Source organism: Perna viridis, chromosome 8, assembly GCF_037379345.1.
Source record: "Perna viridis isolate PV_CMFRI_1.1 ecotype Kerala chromosome 8, ASM3737934v1, whole genome shotgun sequence".
In the NCBI taxonomy this organism is placed as follows: Eukaryota; Metazoa; Mollusca; class Bivalvia; order Mytilida; family Mytilidae; genus Perna; species Perna viridis.
In genome coordinates, this window is record NC_142452.1 from 17088764 (window position 1) to 17101388 (window position 12625).

A 12625-nucleotide genomic window follows, 5' to 3' on the forward strand; every position below is an offset into this window, starting at 1 on the left:
AAAATCCCGGAAGTCCTTTCCCATAATGCACCACAAAAATATTTTCTGATGTAGAGGATGACACGAAAGTAGAACTGGAAAAAACTTATTATATATTAGATAAGAGAGATTCCTGGGAATTCTATACTAAGAAGGAAATTCTGTTTTGTAAGAGTTACTCCTTATAGTTGACAAGGTAAACCATTCAGTGTTCAACGTTAAATTGCCCACTGAAGTAGATAGTTTACATAGTTTCCAAGGAAACATTTTCAGAAATCTTAAGGAAAAAGATGGAAAATTGAAAGGCGTTTTTGTTTAAAGGTATTTAAAAGTTCACTTTTCAGATACTTGTTAGGAATTATTTTCAATTGATATTTCAACAGATTATTGAAGGAAATCTCTTTCAGAATAATAGTATTAAGAAAAAAAGTATACTTTACTTTTTATATAGTTATCAAAATATGATGTTCAAAATCTCAAATGATTTTGCATAATCAAGATGTTATCAGGAATATAGGACTCACAGCATGTGTTGTAGTGCATATTGATATACTTAGTACATTGCAGTGTGAGCTCTTACTTCCCTATCTCTCAATGTTTTCATAATAAAAAAATCGGAGGTCCCTTAATCATTAAACAACATTTTTGTATGCCTTGTGCATACATATGTATGATGCTCATTTAATATAAATTTAAGCCTGCAAAGCAGTAAGTGTGTTCACATGTAAATAATTCTAATCATGAGATTCTTCATGCTTATAGCTGTTTTTGAATGGTCGAGAATGTCGTTGCCAGAGAGTTCATACATTCGGCCGCTCATTGAGTTTGGGAGCTCCGAACATGCATGAACGACATACAATAGCTGTTCAATCCTATAAATGCTTCACAATCAACTAATATGCATTTGTGGTACGGACAATCAGTTTTGTTGAAAACTTTATACACATTTTAAGAAATAACATCTTTGAGAGAGCAAGGCAGATGGATCTTAGGCACCCAAGGGTAAGATTTTATGTATCTATATGAGGCTCTGTTGAGTTAGAGAACATTGAAATCTTACCTGAGGGTGTTTGAGATTTGTAAGTCACATTTTACAGAGGTGTTCAATTCTTTTTCTCACTTTTGAAATGAATTTTGTGATTTAAGTATGCCATCCCAAATACTGTATCCTTTTTGCAGATATTCCCTTGTATTTACAAAAGTCAAAAAACATTTTATTGTGACTTCACAAACATTATGTTAGACAAAGAAATTTCACATGGGTAAACGTAGGAAAATTATTGTCTCTTTAGTGATAAAATGAATCCAGTAGTTACATAGGTTGATATGAAAAATGAAAAACAACTTCACTTTATCTGCTCTATGTACATTTTGTATGTGGCTATTTATGAAATATAACAGAAAGGTTAGGCATCATATGTAAATGTACATGAACTAGGTAGAGTTACAGTCAAACCTCGATGTGTCGAACTCGGATTAGTCGAAATTTCGAACTAATTACATAGTCCCAGCAAAACTCGAATACAATTTCACCTCGGATGACTCGAACTCAGATGAATCAAAACCTCGGATAACTCAAGGTAATCAATCAGTCCCCTTGATAGGACTTCAAGGTTAATTAACCCTGATGTCTCATAGTCAACTAATTAGTGGGAAAACTGATTGATTTATTACAAACCATGATTGAAGTGTGTTTTAACAACAATTAGCGTGGCTTTTAAAATTAATTTGTTGACACTCTTTAGGGTTTGATTTGTTTATTTAATTTAAAATTGCGCGTGTTGTTAAAAGAATTGAATTGTATTAATAACATGTCAGAATTTACACTGACAGTGATATCGGATATTTTGATAAAAAAATTTAAAAAATATAGATGAATTGCAATGGTATCTGACTATTTAATGACACATCAAACAGAAGATAGTAAGGGTATTTCATCCACTACATTCGTTTTGTTAGTGAATTTGAAATTTTATCGTAATAATGTAGAACACTTGGTTTGACGATACTCCTGGTTGTGAATCAAATAAAGCAGCATTGTATGAGCTATGACGTTTTTGATGTAGAAAAAAAACAAAAAAGGAAATTTCACTAAAATACTCGGTGCTGTTCAGTATTTCAAACATTATGTACAACATACAAAAAATATCTTCCGATATGTAACACAAGACATTACAAAATACTGTGTAAAGTCAAGTACATGTACAAGCAGAACAAATGGTGTAAATACAGAAACAATCATTGACCAAACTACTAGTATTTCTGGTTTCTCTTCGACCTCAGATTAATCGAACCTTTGATAACTCCAACATTTTTGCATGGTCCCTTTGACTTCGACTTAACGAGGTTCGACTGTACTTATATTTAGAACTTTGATAGCATGCAAAGTGAGTGCATTTATAATCCAATTAGTGATGTATAAATATTACCTGTTATCACTTTGATTAATAATAGGGCTTCAGTTTTTCATGCCTTTATCACCAAACTGACAAAACAGCTGACAAGTTTGTGTTACATGTTACATGATGTTGCATAGGTTATTCTCTAAGATGTGGATCAAAAGTTTAGTCTGAATTTTCTGTACAAGAAATTGATGTTTGAGAAATCCAAGGTTGCATTTTAAAGAGGTATTCGATTCTTTTTCTCACTTATAAAATTAATTTTGTAATTAGTATGCCATCCCAAAAATCCTCCTTGCAGATATTCCCTTGTATTAACTAAATGTCAAAACTGAGCAATTAATACCTTTTGTCAGATTTATGACTGTTCTATTGAACAAAATGATACTGAAACATGAAAAAGCACAAGGTGGTTTTGGGTCAAGTTAAAAGGGCAGAAGTGTGTGGACAAGGGCAAGGTGGGCTTTGCACCCTTTTAAACTCAGCTAACAAGACTACTGGATAGGCAGTCAGGCCTCTGTAGGGAATATTATCGAATGTAGGATGGAAAGTCACAGGACAAAAAGTCACGGACGAAAAGTCACAGTGGAAATTGAGGACAAAAAGTCACAGGACAAAAAGTCACAAATCATAAAATGTTGATAATTTTTAAGGCAAATATGAAATAGAAATATTTTTTGTTAATTTTTGGGGGGATTAATTTTTAGTTTTGTATTTTTTTTTCAAATAGTTTTTTTTTCAATTATGGTAAAATAATAAGAGTTTTGCTCAAGTTTACAGGCAAATATTTAATTTTTGTGAAAAAGGTATTAAGATTGTTTTGAAGTATTATTTTTTTTCTTTTTTGTTGGATATACATTTGTAGAAGTGAAATTTCCAGTAGTTTTTTTTTTATGACCAATGAATGTGCTACAAAATCTGTATGACTTGATAGGAGGTGCATAGTGAAAGTTGTGAGTTTTGTTTGACCAATCAATGTGTGATTTTAAAGATGTATGGCTTCCAAGGAAATGCATGAACATCTGGACAGACCTGCATGTACTAATTAAAACAACAATATATAGTCAGTATTTGGCATGATTTTTTCTGTAATTGTATTTCAAGCTGGTTCATTCTTTAGGTGAGCTTGTTCACAGCACATTTCTTATTTCTGAATAGCTTATGCTAAACCTAAAATAAACCCCAAAATATACAAATACATAGGCTTTATAGTTCCACAAATTTCTCAGATTGTTGAATTCAGAGAACAATATGAATGTTTGGATAGTGAAATTGATTTTCCAGGAGGATTCAAAAGCATGTATAGATTATCTTTGTGAGGATTAGTTACAATTTCTGACTTGTAATTTTATATGTTACTATGAATAGTCTGGTATATAAAAAGAGTTTAATAGCTTTAATCTTTGACCTGAATTTTGGCTACTACTGAATTACTCAAAATACTAGTCATTTAATTATTTAAGTTCATATAAGTACAGGTTTCTATTGTCAATTTAGCGTGTTTTTTTCCTTCATGTCCTTCACAGTTTGAGGATCAAGTTGACTGACCTGCATGTATCATAAAAAACAGGTATTCTTTGTATGTACCATGTAGATATGCATGCAGTAATATAATTCAATTCAAGATTCTAAAAAGGGAATAATTCTGGTAATTGGTTTTCATTAATAAAATTCATTGCATCCATGATGTTAGTTTTGCACTGTACATGTATATATGTGCCAGGATATTATGCTACATTGAAGAAAAAGGAGTGAGCACACAGTGGTTTTCAAATTTGTATAAATATTTTTATGTAATGTAAACTTTAAAAAAATACCATTTTTCAACAGAAAGGGTTTTTGTTGGTTTGCAAGAGCAGATTGATTTAATTTTTCAGTTTTTCATTATCAGAAAAGAAAAGGATAACATCTAATATGTCCTAAAATATGACTTTTATTGAGAAGAAACATGAAACATTTATGTATATATATATATAGGATTCTTTAGTTGAAGAGAAGTACATGGTTTAACTTTCCTTATTTTTTCTATAAATCCAGGTCTGATCTAGAGGGAAAAATGAACAAAAAACTTCTCTCTGTTTGTGCTCACTTTTCCCATTTGTCTTTGTCACCCTGTCATAGGGAAATTTTTTTTTGTAATAGATTACTTAGACAACAATGTCAATATTGTTATTTTTCAAACATTTTTTACTAAAACTTCTCCTTGTCATTGATGTCTAGATCAGGCCCTGAAAGTAAGTTTAACACAATGCATAACTTAGATTGTATGATAAATAAATTCTTTTTGACAGAAAAATGAGTGAAGGGGAGTGTGTAAAAGTAATTGTAAGATGTCGTCCAATGAACAACAGAGAAAAGGACTTAAAATGCAAAGCATGTGTCACTATGGATTCCAAAAGAGGTCAATGTACAATAAAGAACCCTGGAGATCCAAAGGCTCCCCCTAAAATGTTCACATTTGATGGTTCCTATTATACTGATTCAACAACAGAAAATATTTACAATGAAATAGCCTACCCATTAGTAGAGGTAAGTTTACTGCAGGTTACTGGGTTACTGGTTTCCTGACTTACATACAATTTTGTATTTACAGTTAAAAGGCAGATATTTATTGTAAATCTTTTGAAACTGATACATGAAGTTACATAAGAAATTATTAGAAAAGACAGAATGATGTCAACTGCCAACTCTGGGTTTAGGCTGTTTCCACTGTGTACATGTATATCTTCCTAAATCATACATGTATTCTTATCTATCATTAACGCATTTTGTCCAAAGATTCTTTTTTTTTTTTTTTTGGATAAAATTTATTTTCAATACTTTATCACTAGATAAACCTAAGATACCTTATGATTTTATCTGTAATGTAAACATTAAAAAAATGATGTCATTGTATACTACTGTCTCATTATAGTACAGGATAGCATTGTTTTGTGGAAAGATGTGCTGTATTGATTTATTGATTTATATTAAAGTTTCAAGATACTTCCTTATTACCTTCTAGGTACTGGTACTATTTTTAATGTACACCTAAACAAAATTCAAACTTTTTGAACTATTACAAGGGGTTCCTTAATTATTATTGTAAACAAGTAGTGATCACTGCTATCATATACTACAGCATACATGTATTTGGCCTAAAGTAAAAAAAAAATATAGCACAGTTCTCGAAGTACATTCTGTAAAGTATGATTATTTTCGGAGTGCTAATCATTATGGTGGCTTGGGAATTTTTACTTCCTTGTTACATGTATAAATGAAGACATTGAAGTCAAGTATTATCAGGAAGTTGTATGATTTTTATCAAATGCCCAATTCCAAATCTGATAGGCCCTAAAGTTGACCTCTGTTAATTGATTTTGATATTTTATTAAATACTTATTTTAGGCATCGCCATATCATGCATGCTACAAAATGTATGGTGAGAGGATATCTCATACATGTACTGATTATCCTGTCTGTATGTCTGTCTGAAAATTTTGTTGTTAAAATTCTTATATTAAACTATTGAGGTAATAGAGAATAGCTGGTTTTCAATTCTGATACCTTTTCTTATGCACTTTACAATACTTATTGAATTGAAGTGGATACAAGATTTAGGTTCTCTTAATGGGTCTACAAACCGCAACTTTTTGTAGCTTACAATGTATTTTGATTTTATTTTAACAGGGTGTGTGTGAAGGATATAATGGAACTATTTTTGCCTATGGTCAGACAGGGTGTGGTAAATCCTTTACCATGCAGGGAATTCCTGATCCTCCCACGCAGAGAGGTGTCATTCCTAGGTAATATCTGATGACACAAAATGAAGTTGTCAGATGCAATTTTTTTTTACATGCCGGTACTACGATATAGTATGTGTTGAACTCCTTTATTCTGGAACAGCCCTTTTTTTTTAAATATTTGTATAAAGGAAATACATGAGCATAATACACATCAGAAACTATATACAATATATATACGAACACAGAGAAGGAACAATTTAACCAGGAGTTAGAGTGTAAGTTCGTGATTTTTACAAGTGGGGTTCTATCGATTCCTTTAAATGTATACATCAGTAGCAATCATTCAGATTTATTTTACTATACGATAAACCATAGAGGAGAAATTGACACTGTTAATTATCTTGTATGTTGGAGCTTATGAGCCCTAGGAGTCTACTGTTAGTAAATTAAAGTTCCTGCCCGAGACATAACGCCACTTGAAGATACCTTAATGATCAAGCAAACAATTGAGCACAGATCTTTCAATAGAAGAATCATCATCAATTTTAGCTCAGAATTATGTTTTTCTTCAGATCACTGTTATGTAACGTGTTGATACAGTACGTGTCGTCTTGTATCTTTATATATAGCATCAAATATTGGAGTTAGTTCATCATGTTTTAAATCACAAATTGTGAACGTCAAATAGAAAGACTATCACCAATGTTTAGTTTTAAACGTGTTTTATGGGGTCCTATTTAATAATGAATATATTGGATGTGTTAAAACTTAAAGAATATTAAAAGAAATCGTGAGAACATAAAAATCTTTGTTTGAATGATTTCAAACTATAAGTTCTTGTATTTGTATCATTTCAAAAACTTTTTTTAAAAAATTGTATGAGCTTAGTCATCAACTTAATTATTTAATTAAGTCATATCCACCCATTGGGTAGTTAATTGAAATATACAGGATGTAACTGTCATGTTAGTCCACTTGTGTAGTAGCACTGTGACAATATACAGGATGTTACTGTCATGCTAGTCCACTTGTGTAGTAGCACTCTGACAATATACAGAAAGTAGCTGACACATCTGTGTAATGTAACTCATATACATTTTGTAACTGTATACACCTGTTTTGTGTAACACTTAAGGGTTTCAGAACTTTTTATAACATGCATTAATTTTAGACATATTGCCTTTTAATATATAAAGTCATGTGACTTCTCAAGATAAAAAAAATACATTTTCAAAATGTCTTTTTTGTCATTACAAGGCATTTTTAGCAGAAATGAATTAGTTTTCCTTGAAAACTTAAGTAAGCTCTATGCATACTCAAAGTTTAAAAAAAAATCTTAAACTTACACATAAAAACACGACTATTAATTTTACAAACCTATGTACATGTATACCGCTTTTTTTTACAACAATTAGTTTTATACATGAATAGCTGACTAAACTTCAACCAATGGTGGTTTTTCACATAATAATTTTGAGCATTGCTCACTAAGAGTAATACATTAAAAAATAAAATGATACTCATACATGAAAAAAAATTGTGTTTATCACGTACTTTATATGTCTTCAACAATGAGTTGAAAGATACAATCTGTATATGTTGAATTAGTTTCTATATAGTGATGAATTCAAGCCTCACATGCCCATACTGACACACTTGTGTATGTTTATATATAGCAAAGCTTACGTCAGTTGACTTTATGTGAAAAATTGTTCAGTAAAAATACTGGTTCAAGATACCCAAAGACAATAGTTGGTGATAAAACTTGTCAGGTCTATATCACCAGTTAGTTTGGACTGGTGTGGTTTCATTATAGTAAGCCTTTACACAGTATTTAATACTCATTTCAGAGCATTTGACCACATTTTTGAAACCGTTTCTGTAACAGAAGGTACAAAGTTCTTGTTACATGCTTCATACTGTGAAATCTACAATGAAGAAATCCGAGATTTACTAAGCAAGGATGTCAAAGCTAAGTTAGACCTCCATGAACATCCTGAGAGAGGAGTCTATGTTAATGGTAGGTGTTTCGCTTTAATGGTTTCTGTATTATGTATATTTCCATTTTGTCTGTCTTAGCCTGAACCCTTGTTGATTTTTTACTATTTGACATAGCTAAATTTGGATAAGAGTAACAACAATTAGAAAAAAATACATGGTTTTCGTTGAAATCTGTTGTGGTAGCAAAATTAACATGTTAAGTACTCCAAGAAAAGCTCAAATAGCTCCACTTTTAATGTGCTTTTGTAACATAATGTCAATCCTACCTTATATGAGTCCTACTTGTGCCCATTGTTTGTATCCAGTACATGTCTGCTTGGATTGATGTCTCATAGATATTTATCCCTTATCTTTACTTCACTATTCAAAATATTTATGTACATAATTTAAAATTAAATATTGTTTAATGTGCAGAGTGCACACCTAATTTTTCATTGTGGAGGAGAAAAGCATTTTCAAAATTTCTGTTATCACAGGTCTTTCAATGCATCCTGTACACAATGTAGCAGACTGTGAGAAAATAATGGAAAGAGGATGGAGTAATAGATCAACTGGGGCAACATTGATGAATGCCGACTCCTCTAGAAGTCACTCTATCTTTACTGTTAACCTTGAAATGAGTGTGCCAGATGAGGCTGGTGAAGACCATATACGAGCAGGAAAACTTAACCTGGTAGATTTAGCTGGTAGTGAGAGACAAGCTAAAACAGGTCAGTTTATAAAACTTAAGATGTGTTAAAGTTCATGTTGGATCATGCTATAAATCACATTAATATGTTCACTGAATATTTTGATTCTAATGTAAGAAAACATGGATATTTATAAACCCCATGCAGTTTTGTTTGGGATGGGATGTACATATACAATAATCAACCTGTTTGTCTGTTTGTCTGTTTGTCTGTCCACATATGTTCACAATCCAATTCAAGCAGGCTTTGTGAGCTTTCTCACAATATTTTAAGTAACACAGCTAAGAATCATGGGTAAAAAGCCTACATATTTTTATTTTTGATATTTTGTTTGAATTGCAATAGTAAACAGGAATCAGCATTCAATTTTTCATATAACCTGTGTTCTTAGGAGATAAAATATTATATAGAATCCACTGTCGATTTCAAAATTAAGGAAAATTGACATGTGGATTAGCTCCTATATGCAGACAGATTGGAATGAATAAATATACATTTCGTAATATAGACCTTAACAACAAAAATAAAGATATGTAGCCCTTTTCTTGGTGTATCACATTTTACAGAATTTGCATGATTCTTACAAAGTCTGCTATTTAAGTATTTATAGAAATTGAGGTTAAAGAACTTGTGAAAACACAAGATTGTCAAAAAATACAAAATATGAAAAATACAGTGTTTTTTATCTTGTAAAATCAAGTTATCCAAGACAACCCTAAACATAGAAACACTGCACCTATTACCAAAAAGTAAAATAAAATACAAATAGTAATTTCTTTTTATATGACATTCGTTTTTGGTTAAATGATTACAAATCATGAGGACAAATGTGTTGTACTTTCCTATACAAAAATGCATTTGATTTTATTGAAAAATTACATTTCAGGAGCAACTGGTGCCAGATTAAAAGAAGCCACAAAAATCAATTTGTCGCTGTCTGCCCTCGGTAATGTCATCTCAGCACTCGTTGATGGAAAGTCAAAACATATCCCATACAGAGATTCCAAACTAACACGTTTGTTACAAGACTCTCTTGGTGGAAACACAAAAACATTGATGATAGCTTGTCTATCACCTGCAGATAATAACTATGATGAAACACTCAGTACACTGAGATATGCAAATCGTGCCAAGAACATTACAAACAAACCCAAGATTAATGAAGATCCTAAGGATGCTCTGTTAAGACAATACCAAGAGGAAATAGAGAAACTGAAAGCCATGTTGGCTGGCAAGATTCCATTACAGCCTGATGCTGCAGCTGGAGGTAAAGGTTAGTAAAGATGAAAAGTAAAAAAAAAATACTGGTATGTGATACATTTTAATTTTGATCTAATAATTAGGCATTGACTGGTTTAGCTTTTTTTAGGAGAAGGCTGTCATTTATACATGATGCATTTTAATTCTAATGGCACATTTAAGTGTTGACTATTTTTTTTAAGAGTTACATTGAATGTTAAAGGTTGTAGTTAATGTTGTGTTCTTAATTTATATAGTTGAAGACTTCATTTTGAATGGTATTACTGTAAATGTATTAATTTTCGCTGTGTACTAATTTTCGCTATTTTCACAGTGGACAGAAAGCCACAAAATGAATTTTATCACCATATGTTCATTTGACACAATTGGCAAAAATTAGCAAGGGCGAAAATTTAATATGTTAACAGTATTAATTCCTTAACTTCTGTGTCCATTGTTTGTCACTAATATTAAATAAGTGCAGGTATACCTTATCATGGTTCTTCTCTATTTTGTAGGGTCAAATAGATCAGGACACCATGAGGATCACTCAGGTTTGAGTAAAGAGGAGTTGGAGGAGGAAAAAATGAGAATCAGAGAGGTAAGGTAACATGATAAATTATCCTGTTTTAAATATCTTACTCAAGTTATGAGAAATACTATAACATAAGTACTATTCTAAGAAGTGTGAAACAGTTATGTAGTATTTTTCATGAAGGAGTAGATTTTACTTTAATCATGTTGGACAAAAATGCATGAAAAGTTGAAATTGTGCATATTCAGTTCTGATAGAGTGAAACATCCAATTCTTTCTAAATAGATGAAAAATGAGACCTAAAAATTTTCATTTGACAAAACCTTTAAAATTAACGGCTGTAAACATTTGTAAGTTTATACTTTAGTTGACATTTCAGTAAATTATTAACATTTTTGTATTCTCAATCGGTAGGAATATGATGCCAGATTAGAAGAAATGAAAAATGAATATGAGAGCGAACGAGTGTCCAAGGCCAAACTACAACAAGATATGCTTAAACTACGTGCATTTTATGACAACAAGCTATCCACAGTGGATGGACAAATAGCAGATCTACCACCAACTGCTGCAGGTAATCTATTTATAGATATTTTTTACTAAAAATATACTTAGCTAGGTAAATAAAACAGCATGTTTGGCTTTTCATTCAACATTTTGTATTATTTGAGTTACATTTCATTTGTTAAAAACGTTGTTATTGTTCTGGTTTTAGTTGATTTATTTTTTAAATGGTTAATATTCTTTGGATTTTCTTCTTGTTGCTTTCAAGAAATTACATATTATTTTGTTACATTTATTCATATCTTTTTAAATGATTTCTTACCTAAGGTGAAAGATTTTACGATATGAATGTAAGATTGTTGGAACATACTACATTTGAAGGCAGTCTTCTTTCATTAACTGATTAATTGTTGGTTAACATTAATTTCATTCTGGTCTTGAAAAAAAAACATACTTTGCCTTAAAAAAACCCAACTGAATATTCCAAGAAATCTTGTGTTATTCATATTTTTTCTACGGGACTCTCTGTACTTTTAACAAATGGAATTACTGTTCAATTCTCAAATAATACAAAATGTTTATGATTTGTCAAGTTCCTATGCTGTTGGACAGAGAAGACAAGCTAGAAACAGTTATACTAGAAACTAAGACTTAGTACCATAGAAATTTAGGAATAGAATTACTTCTAGACATTCATCAGTTTATTATTCATAGCATTTTGATATTATTGCAATATTTGCTATTTTTCTACTAAGCATGAATTTATTTGTAATGTGCTATGTCAGTGTAGTTAACAAATGCTTGTGGTGTAATATTGTTTACTTAATTTTATCTAATATTGGTCTTTTGGCATTGCATTTTTTAGATTTAAAAGTGCTTTATATATACATAATGTAATAACATTTTTGTTAACAATGAGATTTTAACTCTAGCTTTATTTCCATGATCTTGTAGGTTTCAGTAATACAATTTGAATAACTTTGAGCAAGGAATTCATGAATGAGGTTGAGTTTTAATTGATATATAGAGTTTCTTATGTATATTAAGTGGTGTTTTTGTGCAAACATACAACACAATGGTCCAATGCCTTCATCTAGAAATATACTTTAAGAAAAAGGATTGCATTGTATTCTATTGTGCCCTGTAAAATAGTTATTTTGATATTAATTTTTAATTAAGTACGCAGTTCTTATGTAGGAGTATACTTAAAACGTAGGTAATGGAAACCTTTTGTAAGTTTTAGGTTTGTTGACATTTTCCATGCCAAGGTGTTCAGAAAAGGGTGAGAAATGATAGAAAAAAACAATTGTGATAGGTGTTTATGAATTTTATTACTCAGTAACTTTATCCTTTTTCCATTGTTCTTACTGCCTGATAAAATCTATCTCAGGTTACTGCCATGATACTGAAAAATATTGGCAATTTCCAATGACAGTGTTCCATTAAATTAACTTTGATGTCACCATAATATTTTAGAATGTCTGGACAGAACATCACATCTCCTCCTAACAGGCTCACCGTGATATTTCTTGACTTGACTTCAAAACTGCTATT

The 12625-nt window shown here is 31.0% G+C and overlaps 1 protein-coding gene across 20 annotated transcripts in view; it reads left to right on the forward strand.

The window, feature by feature from the left end:
- The first annotated feature begins 26 nt into the window (after positions 1-26).
- Positions 27-12625, forward strand: part of LOC148609562 (osmotic avoidance abnormal protein 3-like) — a 31983-nt gene continuing 19384 nt past the window's right edge. For 17 of the 20 annotated variants that reach the window (XM_088596418.1, XM_088596423.1, XM_088596428.1 and 14 more), the window contains exons 1-8: positions 36-175; positions 4670-4907; positions 6048-6163; positions 7954-8123; positions 8581-8814; positions 9680-10066; positions 10551-10633; positions 10982-11141. In XM_088596418.1, coding sequence (XP_088452544.1) covers positions 4674-4907; positions 6048-6163; positions 7954-8123; positions 8581-8814; positions 9680-10066; positions 10551-10633; positions 10982-11141 — 1384 coding nt within the window. In that variant the 5' untranslated portion in view covers positions 36-175; positions 4670-4673. Of the gene's footprint in view, positions 301-4669; positions 4908-6047; positions 6164-7953; positions 8124-8580; positions 8815-9679; positions 10067-10550; positions 10634-10981; positions 11142-12625 lie in introns of all 20 variants that reach the window. The other 3 variants (XM_088596420.1, XM_088596419.1, XM_088596422.1) reach the window with 3 other exon arrangements.